This window comes from Lethenteron reissneri, chromosome 56 (genome assembly GCF_015708825.2).
Source record: "Lethenteron reissneri isolate LAM-NWPU_2019-01 chromosome 56, ASM1570882v1, whole genome shotgun sequence".
Lineage (NCBI taxonomy): Eukaryota > Metazoa > Chordata > Hyperoartia > Petromyzontiformes > Petromyzontidae > Lethenteron > Lethenteron reissneri.
The window spans coordinates 4,597,490-4,621,339 of NC_083834.1; the positions used below are offsets into that span (position 1 = coordinate 4,597,490).

Consider the following 23,850-nt stretch of genomic DNA (forward strand, 5'->3'; position numbering starts at 1 on the left):
AAATGTCCCCCCCAATATATTGCTATAAAATAGATTTCTGTTTATATGATTGTGGTTATGGTTGTACTTTATGAATCCCGAATCTCTGCCATTACATACAATGAAACAAGAAAAGGTAAAAAAGAAAAAAACAGAGCAATGTAATACAATACACTATTAGACATTACTGTAAAAAATAAATAAAAAGTCCATCCCATGTGTTTGTGAATTTTTTTAATATTTTAGGCAGAAAATTCGTTTTCAAATTTAGATTTTTTTTCTGGGGGGGGGGACACCCAGACCCCCTGGAAGATTTGGTCCCCCCCAATGTTGACTCCATGGCTATGGCCTTGCATTATACACTACTGTACACTACACTATACACTACACTACTTGTAGTGAGTTTTCTTCTCCAACACACAACCGGTTAGTGCTGGAATAGTATACTACACTATACACTACACTATACACTACACTATACACTACACTATACACTACACTATAATTGTAAATGTTGTAGTGGGTTTACTTTTCCAACACACAACCAGTTAGTGCTGAACTAGCATAATACACTATACACTACACTATACACTACACTATACACTACAGTACACTATACACTACACTATACACTACACTATAATTGTAAATGTTGTAGTGGGTTTACTTTTCCAACACACAACCGGTTAGTGCTGAACTAGCATAATACACTATACACTACACTATACACTACACTATAATTGTAAATGTTGTAGTGGGTTTACTCTCCAAGACGCAACCGGTTAGTGCTGAACTCGTAACGAATTGGCACGTGTTGTGTTACGTGGCAAACCTCTATTATATAATTGGCCTGTGTCGGGTTGGTGACGGGTATAACTGCACATCTAACCAGCGACCAATATTAAGGATAATATTATGAATAATATTGTTCGCCAAAGCCCTAACCTTCTTCTTGGTTCTTTCGGTAAAGTCACGTAGAAGGGAAGTAATAAAATAATAAAAATAAAACATAATAAAATAATTCTCACGACGTTTCGGTCACAACGCAAGCAGCCGTCCTCAAGTGAAAGCCAGGTCTGTCGAGGCGACAGCGTTGTGGCCAAAACGTCGTGATAATTATTTTATTATGTTTTATTTTTATTATTTTATTACTTCCCTTCTACGTGACTTTACCGAAAGAACCAAGAAGATGAATCCCTGCAGTCACGAAAGCTTTAAATCGAAACGTTAAACTACCTCGTGAGATGACGGTGGAGATACAGACAGGATAGAGATGAGACGAGAGAAAGAGAGATCCACCCGTGTATTTAACGTGAATTGTATCCCAATTATCTTCTAAGATTTCAATCGTTTTTTCACGACTCGAATACTTTAATGGTACCGGGGGTGACTTCGCCCTTCAACCGCAAAAACCCACGGTCGAAACCTCTGCCTCTTCGTAATTCCCAAGCGACGTGCTGACAGACAATGGGACTGGGTAATAATAGCCCTCCGCGCAAGATTAAATGAAAAATACATCAATCACCCACGAAGGCTGACAAGTAGACAGACAAGCCCCTTCTGATATAAAGCGATGCCCGGGCAGGCGCTCTCGAGCAGAGGGTGTGAAGATTCGTTGCAGATCATCTTTCAGAGCATGCAGATCAAGCAGAGCATGGGCAGGTGAGTTGTTCAAATCGTCGTGATGATGCAGATCGTGGCCAGGTGAAGTGGTCTACCTGGTCGCGATGATGCAGATCGCTGCCAGGTGAGTTCATCACCTACCTGGTCGTGTACTGATCGTCTTCGTTTGTTGCTATCACCCCCCTCGCTCGCCTTTTTGTGTCACTTTCCATTCGGCGAAATGACGCTGTCCTCCTACAATATCACCAAAGACTTAACGCTTTCGTGACTGCAGGAATTCATAGTCTTTGTGTCTTTTGGAAAAGTCACGTAGATCGGTACAAATTAATAAAAATAGTAAATATAAAATAAACATTCTTGGTTCTTTCGGTAAAGTCACGTAGAAGGGAAATAATAAAAATATAAAACAATAAAAATTCTCACGACGTTTCGACTGCAACACAAGCAATCATCATCAGGAGTGAAATCCACAGCAAGAACATTTGCTGTGAATTTTTATTGTTTTATATTTGTATTTTATTTTTTCCCTTCTTCGTGACTTTACCAAACGAACCAAGAATATGAATCCCTGCAGTCACGAAAGCTTTAAATCAAAATAAAATAAACAATTTGTGCCGTGCTAGTAACACACCTGATGATGATTGCTTGTGTAGCAATAGAAACGTCGTGAGAATTTTATAGTTTTATTTTTCGAAATTTTATTATTTTATTATCTCCCTTCTACGTGACTTTACCGAAAGACCCAACAAATATGAATACCGCCAAAGTTCAAGTTCGCTTTAACCCCGTTTGCACCGCTCGGCCTAATTCACCCCGCAACTGTGCAACACACACACACTTTTTGTTTTTCGAGACAAATCGTTGGTCGCGATTTGTTAAAAAAAATATATTTTAAACCCATTCGTTTTGTCCACGTGTGTGCAATTGAACTGTACCTGGCTCTGACCGCGGTCTCCCCTTGCACACGCAACGCCGCTCGCTGTCCCTTGCGTCTCCACGGCTGCATTATTCGTGCATTGGTCGTTCATTTTTCGTCTCCCGGTAGAAAAGAAGAGCAGAGAACACCGCTCTCGTGTAGCCTTCACAGACTGTCGGGGCAAGTTCCGTTAGCGAGCAGCACCTATGAAGGCCGGTAGGGCACACGAGGGGGTGCGGTGCAGAGGTCGCAACCGGGTACCCGATACCCGTACCCTACCCGATACCCGGCTACCCGTACCCGGCCGGGTACGGGTAGCCGTTTGCGACCCTGGTGCGGCCGGGTACGGGTACGGGTAGGCCGTGAGTCACTGGTGAGTCACCGTTTGTCACTCATTCCGGGTAGGGTACGGGTAGGGAACGGGTACCCGTACCTGGCCGGGTACGGGTACGGGTACCCATTTGCGACCTTGGTGCGGCCGGGTACAGGTACGGGTAGGCCGTGAGTCACTGGTGAGTCACCGTTTGTCACTCATTTCGGGTAGGGTACGGGTAGGGAACGGGTACCCATACCTGGCCGGGTACCGGTACGGGTACCCATTTGCGACCCTGGTGCGGCCGGGTACGGGTACGGGTAAGGAATCAAAACCCGTTTGCGACCTCTGGTGGGATGGCCAGAACCACGCACGACCGCCTTTGTCTCCCCCGGTGCTGACGTTTCCTACACACCGCACCCATTCGACCTGGGGGGTGGGGGGTGGGCTTAAAACATCTTTAGATAATCGTCACCGATGTTGGCCTTGAGCTTGGAATCGAACCCGGTTCGCTGTGTTAGCCGAACCAAGTCGCCTCCGCTTCTCCTACCGAATACGCAAAGGACAGCACGCGCCCACCCCCTGTATTTAAAACCTAAATAACGACAAACTACACGTGCTTTTTCAATTTAAAGCTTTCGTGACTGCAGGGATTCATCTTCTTGGTTCTTTCGGTAAAGTCACGTAGAAGGGAAGTAATAAAATAATAAAAAATAAAACATAATAAAATACAATTCGTACGACGTTTCGGCCACAACGCAAGCAGCCGTCCTCAGGTGAAGAACAGGTCTGTCGGAAAGACAGCGTCTGAATGAACCCATTTATTTTATATTTTTAATTCATTCAGACGCTGTCTTTCCGACAGACCTGTTCTTCACCTGAGGACGGCTGCTTGCGTTGTGGCCGAAACGTCGTGAGAATTATTTTATTATGTTTAATTTTTATTATTTTATTACTTCCCTTCTCCGTGACTTTACCGAAAGAACCAAGAAGATACACGTGCTTTGTATGTGATTTCACCACGTGTAAAGGGACTGCCGATCCGTGTCGCTCTTTGTCTGAAACGACCGTCGCCGTCCCAAATGATAGCTCAGCCAAGCGGAGGATCATCTTCATCTGATGATGCTGGATGTGATTATCAGCGAAACGTCGTACTACTCAGAGTGTAAATGCCGTGGATTCACTCTCCAACACACCGGTGGTGCTGAAGTAGTAACTCATTGGCGTTTTAGTAGTAAGGGTTTTACCCTTTAAACTGGTACAAAACTGACACCTTTATACAAGGCATCATGTTTGCAATAACCGCAACACAAGCAGCCAAAATGCAAACAAAAACAAACAGAGTTGTGGTTATTGCAAACATGATGCCTTGTATAAAGGTGTCAGTTTTGTACCAGTTTAAAGGGTAAAAACCTATTACTATATTTTGCCACTGGTAAAGGAGGTCTCATAGTGTAACTCATTGGCGTGTTGTTTACGTGACAAACCCATTAATGTTTGGCTGTGTCGGGTGGTGGAGGGTTACGACGACGACACAACATGTATCCTTACCCAAAAACCTTTGTTATGAGGAATTTATGTAGTTACGCAATTTCTACTCGGAAACCTTATTATCTTTTTACGTCATGGGACCTCCTTTGCCAGTACCAAAATATACTAATAGGATTTTCCATTTTTTTCTGGCAACAAAACTGACACCTTTTGCAAGGAATCATGCTTACATTAACCACAATACTTGCAGTGAAATGCAAACAAAAACAATACTCTGATAATTTATGCATTGTCTTTGAAACTGATTGGTCCACACCAGAGACAGCTTTCTTTAGAGCCTCGTCTCATATGGTATTCGACCAGATGACGCCAAAAGGCGCACAGTTCAAAGACAACGCACTACCAGAGTAATGAGAGCTCGGGGTGAGCAGCTACATCATGGGACCTCCTTTTCCAGTACTAAAATATACTGATAGGGGTTTTCCCCTATTTTTTGCATAAATTATCAGAGTATTGTTTTTTGTTTGCATTTGACTGCAAGTATTGTGGTTAATGTAAGCATGATTCCTTGCAAAAGGTGTCAGTTTTGTTGCCAGAAAAAAGGGGAAAACCCCTATTAGTATATATTTTTACGCTTCACAACTTTCTCTATGTCTGCACTCCCTATCGGTGGCCTTCCCCCCCCCCCGCCCCCCTTCTCGTACCGTTTGTGACTCGCTCACCCCGTGGCAGAGGTCGCAAACGGGTTTTGATTCCTTACCCGTACCCGGCCGCACCAGGGTCGCAAACGGGTACCCGATACCCGTACCCTATCCGATACCCGGCTACCCGTACCCGACCGGGTACGGGTAGGGTACGGGTATCGGGTACCCGATTGCGACCTCTGGGATGAAGCCACGTTGCAGGCGCGGGTGGGTTGATTCTAGGATCTTGAATTGTGAGAAGAGACAAGACGTTGGGAAATGAGTGACAAACGGTGACTCACCAGTGACTCACGGCCTACCCGTACCCGTACCCGGCCGCACCAGGGTCGCAAACCGGTACCCGTACCCTACCCGATACCCGGCTACCCGTACCCGGCCGGGTACGGGTAGCCGGGTATCGGGTAGGGTACGGGTATCGGGTACCCGGTTGCGACCTCTGCCCCGTGGCCTGCCGATCGCACCACCACCCGCCGACTGCAACGTCTGAACGTCTGCGGCGCAAAGAGCTTTGCGGCTCACCGGATTTCCTCCCCGGGTCTCCGGAACGAACTTTCTTATCCTGTCGCGTGGATGACCGCCGCGTGGTGACCGCAGTGCGGCGATGCTGGTGGCAGCGGCGGCGGCGGTGGTGGCGCTGCTGGCACTGGCTCCTGTGCCGGGCACGGAGGGCGCTCCGGCCAGCACGGTGAGCAACTGGACGTCGCTCAACACGTCGCAGTCGTCCGTGCAGAAAGCCATCGTGGACCTGCACAACCAGCTGCGACGCAGTGTGAGCCCCGCGGCCAGCAACATGCTGCAGATGGTGAGGGACCCCCCCCACTCACACACAGCAACATGCTGCAGATGGTGAGGGACCCCCCCCACTCACACACAGCAACATGCTGCAGATGGTGAGGGACCCCCCCCCCCCCCACTCACACACAGCAACATGCTGCAGATGGTGAGGGACGGTCGGTGGGCGGCTGCGGTGTCGTCGTTGTCGTCGTCGTCATTGTCGTTATCATCATCATCAATATTATCATCATCGTCGTCATCATCGTCGTCATCATCGTCATCATCATTATCATCATCGTCGTCGTCATCATCGTCGTCATCATCATCATCGTCGTCATCATCGTCATCATCATTATCATCATCGTCGTCATCATCATCGTCATCATCGTCGTCATCATCGTCATCATCATTATCATCATCGTCATCATCGTCGTCATCATCATCATCGTAGTCGTCATCATCGTCGTCGACATTATCGTCGCCGTCGTCATAATCATCATCGTCGTCATCATCATCGTTGTCATTGTCCATGGCCGATCCACCGGTGGATGGAGGCCTCCTTTCCCACCCAACAACCGCCACCGCCTCCACGCGACTCGCGCCGTATCGACGATGCGACCCCAGGAGGCGGCAGCGGCGGCGGTGATTCTCGTGGGGAGCTCGCCGCCACTCCAGAATCGGCACGTTTCATCAAGTCCCTCGTGCGAGCGAAGCGCCACCCATCGAGTCCGCGCGGCTCATGAAGGAGATGTAAAACAAACAACAACAAAAAACTCCGAGCAAACGATATCGACACGACGCAAAGTAACATTTAAAAAAAACACCCAAAAAGCATCTGGCCGAACAATTACGCGCGTTTGCCATTTTTTAAAATCGTTTCCACCTCGACAGTGTTTTCGCGTAAAAGGGTTACAGAGAGAGAGAGAGTAAGACTTTTTTGACTTTTTATAATTTTATTTCCTCCAGCGGCAATTGCGCGGGAGTATTTCCAACGTATCAGAATACCAGCCTTTAGAGAGAGAGAGAGTAAGAGAGTAAAAGATAGAATAAAATAGTTAAAGATTTTGACTTTGAAACAACTTTTATTGCCGCTAGCAGCAACAGCACTGGAGGCGATTTCGATATGAAATACACAAAGTCACCAGCAAACAAATGAAAATAAACGCTACAAATCCACGCGCTGTGGCGCTGAAAGCACCGCGCACAATACAAAAGAAAAGTCACGTGGTTGTGATGTCATCGCGCACGCCACGGTGAGGAGCGAGCGCTTCAGAAGGTGAACACCACGAGGTGCCGTCCACGCTGGTGCAGAGAGGGGCTTGTCCGGCTCCCCAGCGTTCGAAGAAGACGCGCTACACATCACCGACATGTGTGTGGTACATGGCGTGCTCCAGCCGGAGCCGCGCCTTGAGCAGAGAGAGAGAGACACAGAGAGAGACAGAGACACAGAGAGAGAGACAGAGACACAGAGAGAGAGACAGAGACACAGAGAGAGAGACAGAGACACACAGAAGAAGACGCGCTGCACATCACCGACATGTGTGTGGTACATGGCGTGCTCCAGCCGGAGCCGCGCCTTGAGCAGGCCTCTGAACACTGGAAGCAGCACAGAGCAGCCGTCAGTGTCACCTTCCAACATCTTTTTTCTCGTTCTGTACACCGCCGTTTTCGCCTGAGCACAGGCGAAGTTGGCGAGGTCATGGCGCTTGTTAGCCAGGTAAAGCTGCTGTTGTAGAACGAGTTACAGAGAGAGGAAGAGACATGATCTCCCGATGAAGAGGGACCACACCAGGCTCCGTCGAACTCCCTCTGAACCAACTTCACTACCGAGTGGTATATTTTTCGATTTAAAGCTTTCGTGACTGCAGGGATTCATCTTCTTGGTTCTTTCGGTAAAGTCACGTAGAATGGAAATAATAAAAGAATAAAAAAGAATACATTATTTTATTATGTTTTATTTTAATTATTTTATTATTTCCATTCTACGTGACTTTACCGAGTGGCAGTTGAAGGGATTTCGCGACCAATGTTGTCCAGCAGTGGAGGGTTTTTTTGTTCGGGGTGAGATGCAAATGTGTGTCGGTGAGCCCGCCCGGCCGATTAGCAAGGAGATTGAGGCGTAATGCAAAGAGTGCCCGACTCGTTACTTAGTTCAGTGCCGAGTGCGGAGTGTGTTGGAGAGTAGACCCCACTACAACATTTACTATTCGAGCGCTGATGTCGATGTTGTAGTGGCACGTTGGTGTCCCGTCGGTGTCCCGTTTCTGTCCGGTCGGTGTTCTGTCAGTATCATGTCGATGTCCTGTTGGTGTCCCATTGATGTCCCATCGGTGTCCTGTCAATGTCCCATCGGTGTCCTGTCAATGTCCCATCTGTGTCCTGTCAATGTCCCATCGGTGTCCTGTCAATGTCCCATCGGTGTCCTGTCAATGTCCCATTGATGTCCCATCGGTGTCCTGTCAATGTCCCATCGGTGTCCTGTCAATGTCCCATCGGTGTCGCGTGCCCCCCGCGGTGCAGGTGTGGAACCAGGAGGCTGCCAATAACAGCGCCGTGTGGGCCAAGTCGTGCTCCTTCAGCCACAGCCCCAACGCCAACCGCAAGACGTCGGGTGAGGAGGCTCCCCGCACCCCTCATCCCTCACCACCCCTCGTCCCCCGGTCCACCAGCGCAGGGCAGCGTACGCTGGCGAGTCACGGCGGGCAAGCAAGGCCACGGGTTCATAGCAGGTTGTGGTGGTGGCGATGATATTCTTAGGTTTTTTCGGTAAAGTCACGTAGGTAAAAAATTCAAATTAATAAAAGTAAAATAAAAATAAAATAAAAATCACGACGTTTCGGAGGCAACACAAGCTTCCGTCTTCAGGTGGATGATGCCACGTGCCTTTAGCGAGTTCAGTAAAAAAAAAACCTGCGGAGGGTGGTTCGTCAAACGTGGCAGCTCCATCTTTGTGGGGGTGGGGGGGGCGGGTCTTTCTCGCGTCCGCCGCTCCAAAGTGAATCCACGGCGGTTGGTTTCTTTGTCGATGCGGTATTAACCGGGGGGGATGGGGGGAGGTTCGAACCGCGAGCCTCTGCAACAACGAACGGCGAACGCTCGCGCCGATTCTCGCTCGGCACCAAGGTACGCGGGGGGAGGCGGGGGGAGGACCACGTGGGAACAGGGATCGATTCTCTGGGCCCTCTCCGTCACCGATGTCACCGCCGCCGGCTTTACATCAACAGGGACCGCGCTGACCGTGTCTGGGGTGGCCATGAGATGTTAGGTACCTCGCCTGGCGTGCAGGAGGTGCGTGGGTTCGATCCCGGCCACCGACGATGTCTGCCGCTGTGTGTATTTGGGGTTCGCGGTGTCTCTCTCTCGCTCGCTTCCTCGCCGAGGTCGCGTGGAAATTCCCTCTCCGGGTTACTCCGGGGTGTTTAAATCCTTTATATTAAGTTCACTTGCTTGCTTGCTTGCGCGCTTACGACCGTGCAAATCTTTCGGTCGTTTTTTAACCCACTTCCCGTGATCCAATCGAGCTGACATTTTGCACTCGTTGTGCGTGACAATTTCTTTTCGTGAAATTTTTTTTCCAAAATTTTACACTTTTTAGGTAAATTTTTTTTATATTTAATTACCAATTGCTTAATGGTGGCAGGCAATCATCTGACCCATAGGTGGCAGCCATCTCAAGCCAGAGGACGAGAGGACTCTAGCCGCCCGTTTCAAAGACCAATGTGGGCTGGGTTGTGGCCCATTGAACACGCATATAAAGGATTTATAGTGAAAAACTTTGTTTTTACGGGTTAATTTTTTTTTTCTTATCGCGCGCACTTTTAGAATCAACATCGTGCACTCTGGAGGGTGTCCGGCTGCCCCTATGAATGTCCTCGACGACGATGATATCGGCCGCTCAGACGTTGAGCTGTCATTAGCGATAGCAAGAAGTCGCTTCTGGACAAACAAACACGCGCACAAATGAGCGAATGCGGTCAGCTCAGTGGGGGCCTCACCCTGTGTAAAATAATAACTTGGTTTGAATTTTGATTGAAAGCTTTCGTGACTGCAGGGATTTATATTATTGGTTCTTTCGGTAAAGTCACGTAGAAGGGAAATAATAAAATAATATAAATATTAAACAAAAAAAAATTCTCACGACGTTTCGACTGCAACACAAGCAATCATCATCAGTTGTGAAATCCACAGCAAGAAAATTTGAAAAAATCATCAGGTGTTTGAAAAAAATCATCAGGTGTGATGATGATTGCTTGTTTTGCAGTCGAAACGTCGTGATTATTATTTTATTATTTCCCTTCTACGTGACTTTCCCGAAAGAACCAAGAATATAACTTAGTTTGAGTTCAGGTCGCCCCCCCCCACCCAAGCATTGCTGACAAACTCCTGGGTCTATAATCGGAGGGGGCCATCGTTGCTCGTAAAGCAAACAGAGAGACGTATCAAAAAATTATCGGCGCTTAAACTCTTTGTGGCAGTAAAACAGGAGGTGTCTTTAGACGTTCAAACACCAAAAAACATGCACCTAATGCAGGGCATCGAGTCTGCATTAACCAACGCGCACGTTACTTGTGGGAAAACATGCAAACAAAGTGCTCTCATAATAAACACATTCCTGCGGAGGGAGCTGGTAGGAACGTTGGGCTGCTCGGTCAATAGCCAGGGTCAACGGCGGCGTGGTGTATTCCGCAAATATGCCCCACTGTGAGGGCGGGCACAAGCCGGCGTGAGTAGGTTAAACGTTGAGTTTTATAAGGACACCACGGGGTGACCAACCCCTCCCCACCCAGCCCCACCCCTCCTACCCCCCACCCAGCCCCTCCCCTCCCATTTTTGGATGCACGACGGACGGACACAATAATCCCCTGTGGGCTGGTGTAACCAGGAGGTTCCTACCAGTATAATAGAATGTTTGCATTGTCTTTGAAACTGATTGGCCTCCACTCAGAGGCAGAAAGCCTTGTTGATGGCATTGTCTCACCGCCGGTGTTAGACCACAGAACAACACCAATGGGCGAACAGTTCAAAGTCAACGCAAGTATCAGTGTATTTATACATCTGGTGGAGCAGTTACATCTAGGGGATCTTTTTTTCCAGTATTAAAAAATGATGAATTAATAAGAATAGGTTCATAAATAAGGTTTTTGGGTTAGATCGCGTAAGTATAAATGCGTCGAAACCCTCCACCACCCCCCCCACCACACCACCCCACCTCCCCACCACCTCCCACCCACTACCACCACCACACCACACCACCCCACCTCCCCACCACCCATCACCTACCACCACCCACACCACCCCCACCCCCACTCCCCACCACCACCACACCACCACCACCCCCCACCACCCACCCACCCACCACCCACCACCACCCACCACCACCCCCACTCCCTACCACCCACCCACCACCACTCCCACACCCCACCACCACACCACCACCACCCCCTCCACCCACCCACCCACCCACCACCACCCCCCTACTCCCCACCACCACCCACCACCACCCCTACTCCACACCACCCACCCACCACCACCACCCACCACACCCCTCACCCCCCCCACCACCCCCCCGCACCAGCGTTCACCTGCGGCGAGAACCTGTTCATCTCGAGCGCGCCCTTCACCTGGGACTACGCGGTGCGCGACTGGCACAGCGAGGTGGTCAGCCCCGGCTTCGAGTTCGGCAAGGGAGCCAAGGGGCCCGGCATGATCGGCCACTACACTCAGGTGCGGAACGCGGTGTGCTGCGTGGTGTGTGTGTGGTGTGTGTGGTGTGTGTGTGGTGTGTGTGGTGTGTGTGGTGTGGTGTGGTGTGTGTGTGTGTGGTGTGTGTGGTGTGTGTGTGTGGTGTGTGTGGTGTGTGTGGTGTGTGTGTGTGGTGTGTGTGGTGTGGGTGTGTGTGTGGTATGCTGTGCGGTATGCTGCGTGGTGTGTGTGTGGTGATGCTTTCTGGGTAGACTGGGGGATCATGGCATGATCGGCCACTACACTCAGGTGCGGAGCGTGGTGTGCTGCGTGGTGTGTGTGTGGTGTGTGTGGTGTGTGTGGTGTGTGTGGTGTGTGTGGTGTGTGTGGTGTGTGTGGTGTGTGTGGTGTGTGTGGTGTGGTGTGTGTGGTGTGTGTGGTGTGTGTGGTGTGTGTGGTGTGTGTGTGTGGTGTGTGTGGTGTGTGTGTGTGTGTGGTATGCTGTGCGGTATGCTGCGTGGTGTGTGTGTGGTGATGCTTTCTGGGTAGACTGGGGGATCATGGCATGATCGGCCACTACACTCAGGTGCGGAGCGTGGTGTGCTGCGTGGTGTCCTACGTAGTGTGCTGCGTGGTGTGTGTGTGTGTGGTGTGGCTGTGGTGTGTGTGGTGTGTCTGTGTGTGGTGTGTGTGGTGTGTGTGGTGTGTGTGGTGTGTGTGGTGTGTCTGTGTGTGTGTGGTATGCTGTGCGGTATGCTGCGTGGTGTGTGTGGTGTGTGTGGTGTGGTGTGTGTGGTGTGTGTGGTGTGGTGTGTGTGGTGTGGTGTGTGTGTGGTGTGGTGTGTGTGGTGTGTGTGGTGTGTGTGGTGTGGTGTGTGTGGTGTGTGTGTGTGTGTGTGGTATGTGTGTGTGGTGTGTGTGGTGTGTGTGGTGTGTGTGGTGTGTGTGGTGTTGTGTGTGTGTGTGTGTGTGGTGTGTGTGGTGTGTGTGTGTGTGGTGTGTGTGGTGTGGTGTGGTGTGTGTGTGTGGTGTGTGGTGTGTGTGGTGTGTGTGGTGGTGTGTGTGTGTGTGGTGTGTGTGGTGTGTGTGTGGTATGCTGCGTGGTGTGTGTGGTGATGCTTTCTGGGTAGACTGGGAGAAGTCGGCACGTGACCGGCAGTAGCCACAGTCCATAGCGAGTTGTATACTGGACGTGGTGTGCTGCCTGGGTGTGTGCGGCCATGCGAAGTCTCCCCAGTGGCGATGTTTACACACCGCCACCCACGTACTCGTTTGAGGCTGAGTCGACCTAGGGGAGGCCCACGACCGGTTCAGATAAATCGTCACTGGGTGTTGGCCGCGAGTGGGAATTGAACTCGGGTGGCCGGGTTTGTAGCGCAGCGCGCTAACCGCTACACTACCGCTCCCCACACCACCACAACTAACACCACCACCAACACAAATAACAACACCACCACCACCACAACTAACACCACCACCACCACAAATAACACCACCACCACCACCACAACTAACACCACCACAACTAACACCACAATTAACACCACCACAACTAACACCACCACCACAACTAACACCACCACAACTAACACCACCACCACAACTAACACCACCACCACAACTAACACCACCACCACAACTAACATCACCACAACTAACACCACCACAACTAACACCACAACTAATATCACCACCACCACAACTAACACCACCACCACCACAACTAACACCACCACAACTAACACCACCACCACAACTAATATCACCACCACCACAACTAACACCACCACCACCACAAATAACACCACCACAACTAACACCACCACCACAACTAATACCACCACAACTAACACCACCACCACAACTAATACCACCACAACTAACACCACCACCACAACTAATATCACCACCACCACAACTAACACCACCACCACCACAAATAACACCACCACAACTAACACCACAACCACAACTAATACCACCACAACTAACACCACCACCACCACAAATAACACCACCATAACTAAAACCACCACCACAACTAACACCACCACCACCACCACAACTAACACCACCACAACTACCACCCCACCACAACTAACACCACCATAACTAACACCACCACAACTATCACCACCACCACCACCACCACCACCACAAATAACACCACCACCACCACAACACCACCACAACTACCACCACTACCACCACAACTAACACCACCACCACAAGTGCAGCACAACCCATCAAATCGCCGCACCCTCTGGTGGTGGGAGGTGGTGGTGATGGGGGGTGGGGTGGTAGTGGGTGGTGGTGGTGGTGGGTGGTGGTGGTAGTGGTGGTAGTGGGTGGTAGTGGGTGGTGGGAGGTAGTTGTAGTAGTGGTGGGGGGGGGGGCGCTCTCTCGATCTCCCACCGCCCACCACCACCACCACCCCCAGCAGTTTGGTGCGAGCGAGCGGTGCACTTGCAGGTGCTGCGCTTTAACCCGTCGCTGCCCCGTGCCACGTGCGTGCGTGCAGGTGGTGTGGTACAGCTCCTACCAAGTTGGCTGCGCCGTCAACTACTGCGAGGCCTCTGCCAAGTACCTTTACGTGTGCCACTACTGCCCAGCGTGAGACTATTACAACGCTGGGGGAGCTGGGGGGCTGTACCCCCCCCCAACCCCAACCCCAACTCCCCCCGCCCTCCCACACTCTCTCTATCTCGACCACTATCATCGGTCGTGCAATGTTACGATTGTTGTTGTACAGCAGCGCCTTGCAATGAGGCGATGCAACGTACAGGGACTCGTCTACTTACGAACAATTCGACTTACGCACTTTCAGAGATACGAACACACCCGGTCCGTATGTCCAGTTGCCTGTTCGGACCGAGAGTCGTAAGTTCAACTGCCACGTAATCTATGGCGGTGATGGCATCTACATCTGCAGAACGTGAAGAGCCAGTGGCATCTACATCTGCAGAACGTGAAGAACCAGTGGCATCTACATCTGCAGAACGCGAAGAACCAGTGGCATCTACATCTGCAGAACGTGAAGAACTAGTGGCATCTACATCTGCAGAACGTGAAGAACCAGTGGCATCTACATCTGCAGAACGCGAAGAACCAGTGGCATCTACATCTGCAGAACGTGAAGAACCAGTGGCATCTACATCTACAGAACGTGAAGAACCAGTGGCATCTACATTTGCAGAACGTGAAGAACTAGTGGCATCTACATCTGCTGAACGTGAAGAACTAGTGGCATCTACATCTGCAGAACGTGAAGAACCAGTGGCATCTATATCTGCAGAACGCGAAGAATCAGTGGCATCTACATCTGCAGAACGCGAAGAACCAGTGGCATCTACATCTGCAGAACGTGAAGAACCAGTGGCATCTACATCTACAGAACGTGAAGAACCAGTGGCATCTACATCTACAGAACGTGAAGAACCAGTGGCATCTACATCTGCAGAACGTGAAGAACTAGTGGCATCTACATCTGCAGAACGTGAAGAACCAGTGGCATCTACATCTACAGAACGTGAAGAACCAGTGGCATCTACATCTGCAGAACGTGAAGATCCAGTGGCATCTACATCTGCAGAACGTGAAGAACCAGTGGCATCTACATCTGCTGAACATGAAGAACCAGTGGCATCTACATCTGCAGAACGTGAAGAACCAGTGGCATCTACATCTGCAGAACGTGAAGATCCAATGGCATCTACATCTGCAGAACGTGAAGAACCAGTGGCATCTACATCTGCAGAACGCGAAGAACCAGTGGCGTCTACATCTGCAGAACGCGAAGAACCAGTGGCATCTACATCTGCAGAACGTGAAGAACCAGTGGCATCTACATCTGCAGAACGTGAAGAACCAGTGGCATCTACATCTGCAGAACGTGAAGAACTAGTGGCATCTACATCTGCAGAACGTGAAGAACTAGTGGCATCTACATCTGCAGAACATGAAGAACTAGTGGCATCTACATCTGCAGAACGTGAAGAACCAGTAACATCTACATCTGCAGAACGTGAATAACCAGTGGCATCTACATCTGCAGAACGTGAAGAACTAGTGGCATCTACATCTGCAGAACGTTATGAACTAGTGGCATCTACATCTGCAGAACGTGATGAACCAGTGGCATCTACATCTGCATAACGTTATGAACTAGTGGCATCTACATCTGCAGAACGTGAAGAACTAGTGGCATCTACATCTGCAGAACGTGATGAACCAGTGGCATCTACATCTGCAGAACGTGAAGAACTAGTGGCATCTACATCTGCAGAACGTGATGAACCAGTGGCATCTACATCTGCATAACGTTATGAACTAGTGGCATCTACATCTGCAGAACGTGAAGAACTAGTGGCATCTACATCTGCAGAACGTGAAGAACCGGTGGCATCTACATCTGCAGAACGTTATGAACCAGTGGCATCTACATCTGCAGAACGTGAAGAACCAGTGGCATCTACATCTGCATAACGTTATGAACCAGTGGCATCTACATCTGCAGAACGTGAAGAACCAGTGGCATCTACATCTGCATAACGTTATGAACCAGTGGCATCTACATCTGCAGAACGTGATGAACCAGTGACATCTACATCTAAAGGAGATTAAACACTTTTAAAGCCATTCCCCGTGTCTAGTGTACACGCCGTACAACGCGTTTGAAATCGACAGGAGTAAAGTATGGACAGAGCAGAGCCTCACCATTCTGGCGAATTGCCCGATGATGCTGGATGCAATTACCAGCGAAACGTCGTACTCAAAAATTGTAAATGTTGTGGTTTCACGCTTCAACACACCGGTGGGCTAAAGCAGTGAACTATTTGTCTTTTGTCAACGTGACACTTTTTCACTGATTGGTCGTGTCGGTTGGTGGAGGGTTACGACACATTTATAAATAACGCGATCTAAACCCAAAAACGTTGATTATGAATAATATTGGTCGCGAAAGCCTCACACGTGTTCAACTGACTTATGAACAGACCTTTTGGAAGCTGATTCGTTCGTAAGTAGAGGAGTCCCCGTATAGAAATACTTTGCGATGAGATTGATTGCTACGGCGGCTATGCAGTGATGTTGACGGCGATCCGCCCCCCCCCCCCGTGTTGCATCCCCCGCAGCGGCAACCTGAACACTCGACTCACGCGCCCCTACGACAGCGGCCCGGCGTGCAAGTCCTGCCCCAAGAACTGCACCAACAAGCTGTGCAGTGAGCCCTCCCTCCTGCCTTACACTCACTCGCTCACTCACTCACCCACTCATACACTCACGCACTCACTCGCGCACTCACTCACGCGCTCACTCACATGCTCACGCACTCACTCATACACGCACACGCTCATTGACTCACTCACGCACTCACTCACGCGCTCACTCACTCACCCACTCATACACTCACGCGCTCACTCATACACGCACACGCTCATTGACTCACTCACGCACTCACTCACGCGCTCACTCACTCATACACTCACACGCTCATTCACTCACTCACGCGCTCACTCGCGCACTCACTCACGCGCTCACTCACACGCTCACGCACTCACCCACTCACTCACGCACTCACTCACGTGCTCACTCACTCACTCATACACTCACGCGCTCATTCACTCACTCACTCACGCGCTCACTCACTCACTCACTCACGCACCACCACTACCACTACTCCCACCACTACTATCACTACTAACTACCACCACCACTACTACCACCATCACTACCACCACTACTACCACCACTACCACCACCACTACTACCATCACCACCACTACTACCACCACCACTACTACCACTACTACTGCCACTACTACCACTACCACCACCACTACTACCACTTCCACCACCACTACTAACTACCACTACCACCACCACCACTATTACCACTACTACCGCCACTACTACCAACTCCACTACCACCACTACCGCATCAACCGAGGTCTCTCCGCGTGAATTTTTTGTCCTCCTGCTTCTAAGCCCCGCCCCCCGGGGGCGTCACCCTCAGACGCGTCGCGCTCGCTTGCCCCTTCTCTGTGACGCAGCCAACGCGTGCCCCTTCACCGACTCCTACTCCAACTGCGCGCTCATGAAGAGCACGCTGGGCTGCGGCGACACGCTGTACGGCCGCATCGTGCGCGCCTCCTGCCCCGCCTCCTGCCAGTGCGCCGACAAAATCTACTGAGCTCCTTCGAAGACCGGACCGGCAATCAGCAAGCCACCGTGGGATGAGGGGGGGCCTTCCCACCCTCCCCCCTCTCTCCTCTCGTCTCCTATCTCCACTAGATGCCGTGGTCGACGCGGAAGAGTAGGCCAAAGCTCCTCTCGAGCGGAGGAGGCGTTCTTCCGCTGGCAGCAGTGGGCGTTGATACGAGCACTTTGCAGGGATGCGCCTTTTGCCTCTTTAAACATAAAATAAAAACTCCGTTTAACAAAAACCGCGCGGCTTTAAACCCCGCGTCGAAATATCAAAATAGAGAATTCGAATCGACTTTTAGTGAAATGTACCAGGCGGAGAGTAGAGGCCCTCATCCAACGGTGGCTAGACCATGGCTAAGACTGACCACGACGATGAATCCAAACTATAATATAAACGCAAATACTACACTGGTCAACACACTTTTTCTGGCATAAGGTATTCCGACGATTTTAAGGTAATTTTGGGGTGCTGATTCCAAATCTGGTCAACACACTTTTTCTGGCATAAGGTATTACAACGGTTTTAAGGTTATTTTGGGGTGCTGATTCCAAATCTGGTATCAGTTTTTTTCTATCACATCAGGTTTTTGAGATATCAAATATTGCCTTTTCAATAAAAACTGCAGAAGAAAAATATTAAATACGGATATCTACATAAAATGATATTATAAACACACTATCCTAAAAATACAGCACCATATTTATCTACATAAAATGATATTATAAACACACTATCCTAAATATACAGCACCATATTTATCTACATAAAATGATATTATAAACACACTATCCTAAAAATACAGCACCATATTTATCTACATAAAATATTATAAAAACACTATCCTAAAAATACAGCACCATATTTTAACACTAAAGCAGTCACTGACTCGCAACAACTTGCAATCATAAGTGACAGAGTTAATTTCGGGTAAAATCAATGAAAATGGGGTATGCCGATAGCATAAAAATGAGATGTGATAGAGCAAATCTGAGATCAGATTTGGAATTGGCACCTTGAAATTAGTCTAGAACAGCTGCAAAAGTCCAGGCCAGAAAAAAAATGTTTTTGTTGTTGTTGTTGACCAGTGTTATTATCTATCGCTCTATCTCTCTCTATCTCTCTCTCTACCACCTCTGTATCTCTCTACTCTCTCACTCGATCTCTCTGTGCGTGTGCACACACGGCGCTCCGTGTTTGACGCTTTTTCTGGGGTTGGGGGGGGTCTCGTGGCTTTTTCTACGCGAGTCGTTGGGTGTCAATCAATAAACCTTCCCGTGAACATGGCCTACACGCGTTCGATTCTGGGTGGGAGCTGACCAGAGGTCGCAAACGGGTTTTGATTCCTTACCCGTACCCGTACCCGGCCGCACCAGGGTCGCAAACGGGTACCCGTACCTGGCCGGGTACGGATACCCGTACGCTACCCGTACCCTACCCGAAATGAGTGACAAACGGTTACTCACCAGTGACTCACGGCCTACCCGTACCCGTACCCGGCCGCACCAGGGTCGCAAACGGGTACCCGTACCCGTACCCGGCCGTACCTGTACCCTACCCGGCCGGGTACGGTACGGGTATCAGGGTACCTGATTGCGACCTCTGGGATGAAGCTATGTTGCAGGCGCGGGTGGGTTGATTCTAGGAACTTGAATTGTGAGAAGAGACAAGACGTTGGGAAATGAGTGACAAACGGTGACTCACCAGTGACTCACGGCCTAGCCGTACCCGGCCGCACCAGGGTCGCAAACGCAAACTCCAAATATACAGCAGCAGGCGTCAGGGTCGGGATCGAACCTACGACCTCTTGTATACCAGGCGAGGTAGTTAACATCTCCTGGCCACCGTGATGATGATGAGAGAGAGAGACACGCAAACTTCAAATACACAGCAGGCGTCAGGGGTCGGATGGAACCCACGACATCCTGTATACAAGGCGAGGTAGTTAACATCTCCTGGCCACCGTGATGATGATGAGAGAGAGAGACACGCAAACTTCAAATACACAGCAGGCGTCAGGGGTCGGATGGAACCCACGACATCCTGTATACAAGGCGAGGTAGTTAACATCTCCTAGCCACCGTGATGATGATGAGAGAGAGACACGCAAACTCCAAATATACAGCAGCAGGTGTCAGGGGTCGGGATGGAACCCACGACCTCCTGTATACCAGGCGAGGTAGTTAACATCTCCTAGCCACCGTGATGATGATGAGAGAGAGACACGCAAACTCCAAATATACAGCAGCAGGTGTCAGGGGTCGGGATGGAACCCACGACCTCCTGTATACCAGGCGAGGTAGTTAACATCTCCTAGCTATCGTGATAATGATGATGAGAGAGAGAGACACGCAAACTCCAAATATACAGCAGCAGGCGCCAGGGTTGGGATGGAACCCACGACCTCCTGTACACCAGGCGAGGTAGTTAACATCTAGCCACCGTGGTGCCCTCTAAAAAAAACAAAACACCATTCGGCTCGGGGAACTCGGGTTGTGCGGTGGGACGAAGGAAAAACAACGAAATCAAAGTGAGCGATGTGATAGGGGAGGCCCAAAATCCGGTCGCGTTTTCGGCAGCGTGAGGGTGGCAGCTTTCCACGCTCATGCGAGAGGCGCTGAGATTCAAACAACCGTGGAGGGGGGGGGGGGTCGTCCCGAGTCACCCCCCCACCCACCCAATGGTGGAGCCAGGATGTTCAGGTAGAGGGGGGGGCAACCCCTACAGCAATGAAATTTGATAGAGGAGTTGTTAGTGAGTAAGGAGTTGTTAGTAAGGAGTTGTTAGTAAGTAAGGAGTTGTTAGTAAGTAAGGAGTTGTTAGTAAGGAGCTGTTAGTAAGTAAGGAGTTCTTAGCAAGGAGTTGTTAGTAAGTAAGACCTTGTTAGTAAGGAGTTGTTAGTAAGTAAGGAGTTGTTAGTGAGTAAGGAGTTGTTAGTAAGTAAGGCAGTATTAGTAAGGAGTTGTTAGTAAGTAAGGACTTGTTAGTAAGGAGTTGTTAGTAAGTAAGGAGTTGTTAGTGAGTAAGGAGTTGTTAGTAAGTAAGGCATTGTTAGTAAGGGGTTGTTAGTAAGTAAGGACTTGTTAGTAAGTAAGGAGTTAGTAAGTAAGGAGTTGTTAGTAAGTAAGACCTTGTTAGTAAGGAGTGGTTAGTGAGTTAGACCTTGTTAGTAAGGAGTGGTTAGTAAGTAAGACCTTGTTAGTAAGGAGTTGTTAGTAAGTAAGATCTTGTTAGTAAGGAGTGGTTAGTAAGTAAGGAGTTGTTAGTAAGTAAGGAGTTGTTAGTGAGCAAGGACTTGTCCCTTGCTTTGTATTCGACGCGTTTGCGGCGATGGCGCAGCTATCGATCGAGGGTCGAATTCGAACCGCGCTGTGTGATCGGCATCGCGCTCGCTGCAGGTGAATGATGCCTTCAGGGAAGTCGTGTGGACTGTCTACACGCAACTGCGCACAATTCTGTGAGTCGCTTATAACTGCTTTGCCGTTACTTATTGCCAGTTATGGACTCAGACTATTGTCCTATCATCTCATTGAGTCCCTGGCACGTACTAATATGCTACACAGTGGCAGTGGGGGTCGCAAAATGCCGATTTATTACTAATAAACTCCAATGATACGATCGAAATCAGGGATTTTGATCGGATCATTGGGGGGGCACGTGCCACCCCCCCCCCCCTGGCTCCGCCATTGCCCCCACCCACTCACCGCCCCCCCCCCCCCCCCCCCGGAGGCTACGCCTGTGGTGTAATCCGCCGAGGATTAGCCCGCAAATTCTATGCAAATCTTACCCCCCACCCCCCTCCACCCCCCCCTCCACCTCCCAAACAAATCTCAGCAAATATTAAAAAGGTACGAAGGCAGAGCATACACGCCCACACACTTTGCATGCCACCAAGTTGCACAATCGTCTCCTAAACATTGGCAAACTTAAAAAGTGTGAAGTGATTTTTGTTGATATGTGAGCAGGTGTGAGGGAGAGAGAGACACGCAAACTCCAAATATACAGCAGCTGGCGTCAGGGTTGGGATCGAACCCACAACCTCCTGTATACCAGGCGAGGTAGTTAACATCTCCTAGCCACCGTGATGATGATGAGAGAAAGAGAGACACGCCAACTCCAAATATACAGCAGCAGGCGTCAAAGTTGGGATCGTACCCACGACCTCCTGTATACCAGGCGAGGTAGTTAACATCTCCCAGACACCGTGATGATGATAGAGAGACACTCAAACTCCAAATATACAGCAGCAGGCGTCAACGTTGGGATCGTACCCACAACCTCCTGTATACCAGGCGAGATAGTTAACATCTCCCAGCCACCGTGATGATGATGAGAGAGAGAGAGACACGCAAACTCCAAATATACAGCAACAGGCGTCAGGGTTGGGATCGAACCCACGACGTCCTGTATACCTGGCGAGGTAGTCACGAAAATAACTTGTCACGCACAACGAGTCTGTGTGCAAAATGTCAGCTCGATTGGATCACGGGAAGTGGGTTAAAAAACGACCAAAAGATTTGCACGGTCGTAAGCAAGCAAGCAAGCACGCAAGCAAGCAAGCGAACTTAATATAAAGGATTTTATAAAAAAATTACCCGTAAAAACAAAGTTTTTCACTATAAATCCTTTATATGCGTGGCATCGGTTTAATTTTATTATTAATTTCTGTTTTTCTTGAGTAAGAGTTTCATTTTTATCACATTGGTATTTTAAATTAAATATGGGGAAAAAAATCCTAAAAAGTGGAAAATTTTGGAAAAAAATTTTCACGAAAATAAATTGTCACGCACAACGAGTCTGTGTGCAAAATGTCAGCTCGATTGGATCACGGGAAGTGGGTTAAAAAACGACCGAAAGATTTGCACGGTCGTAAGCGCGCAAGCAAGCACGCAAGTGAACTTAATATAAAGGATTTTAAAAAAGCCGTTCCTTGGTGTGGACCAATCAGTTTCAAGGACAATGCATATATTATCATAGTGTGTTTTTGTTGTTGCATTTTGACTGCAAGTATTGTGGTTAATGCAGACATGAATCCTTGTTAAAAGGTTTCAGTTTTGTTGCCAGAAAAAAGGGGAAAAATCCTATTATTATATTTTGGTACTGGCTAAGGAGGTCTAATGATCAAAGTTTCAATAGCTTACAACCCACACCGGTTCCCCCGGTTCTCTTCCTGACTTCTTATTAGCAAAATAAAAACCTTGCTGAATCCAAGAAACGTCTGGACTCATGGACTCTTATCTCTAACGACCACAAGAGTGCTGCTTGTTGCTGGCTACTGGGCGTATTGGGCCAGTAGGGCAAACTGTGCAATATTTTATTTACATATAAAATATTTTTGGGTTAGGTCATCTAAATATCAACGTGTCGTGAAACCCGCCACCACCCGGCGCTGAGTAAACCCACTCTCCAACACACAACCGGTTAGTGCTGAACTAGTAACGAATTGTCAATGTTGTAGTGGGTTTACTCTCCAACACACAGCAACCGGTTAGTGCTGTACTAGTAATGAATTGTCAATGTCGTAGTGGGTTTAACTCTCCAACACACAGCAAACGGTTAGTGCTGTACTAGTAACGAATTGTCAATGTTGTAGTGGGTTTAACTCTCCAACACACAACCGGTTAGTGCTGTACTAGTAACGAATTGTCAATGTCGTAGTGGGTTTTACTCTCCAACACACAGCAACCGGTTAGTGCTGAACTAGTAACGAATTGTCAATTTTGTAGTGGGTTTACTCTCCAACACACAGCAACTGGTTAGTGCAGAACTAGTAACGAATTGTCAATGTTGTAGTGGGTTTAACTCTCCAACACACAGCAACCGGTTAGTGCTGAACTAGTAACGAATTGTCAATGTCGTAGTGGGTTTAACTCTCCAACACACAGCAACCGGTTAGTGCTCTACTAGTAACGAATTGGCCACGTTCTGTTTCCGTGATAAACCCATAACTAATTGTCTGTGTCGGGTGGTGGCGGGTTTAACGACACATTAATATTCACACAAGAAACCCCTCTGTTATGGATAATATTGATTGCGAAAGCCTCCGACCACGTGTTAAACTGATCTTTTATATATATTTCGATGTCATCGAGGATAGTGGTAGGTGTCATTACGTAACGCCGCTAAACCACAACTCTCCTTCCAAGTCACCTGGGCGGAGGCGGGG

The 23,850-nt window shown here is 49.2% G+C and overlaps 1 protein-coding gene across 1 annotated transcript in view; it reads left to right on the forward strand.

Moving 5' to 3' along the window:
- The first annotated feature begins 1,526 nt into the window (after positions 1–1,526).
- Positions 1,527–23,850, forward strand: part of LOC133357025 (uncharacterized) — a 34,521-nt gene continuing 12,197 nt past the window's right edge. The window contains exons 1-7 of the mRNA XM_061574766.1: positions 1,527–1,641; positions 5,621–5,828; positions 8,321–8,411; positions 11,376–11,524; positions 14,004–14,095; positions 16,615–16,703; positions 17,533–17,650. Coding sequence (XP_061430750.1) covers positions 1,553–1,641; positions 5,621–5,828; positions 8,321–8,411; positions 11,376–11,524; positions 14,004–14,095; positions 16,615–16,703; positions 17,533–17,650 — 836 coding nt within the window. The 5' untranslated portion in view covers positions 1,527–1,552. The remainder of the gene's footprint in view (positions 1,642–5,620; positions 5,829–8,320; positions 8,412–11,375; positions 11,525–14,003; positions 14,096–16,614; positions 16,704–17,532; positions 17,651–23,850) is intronic.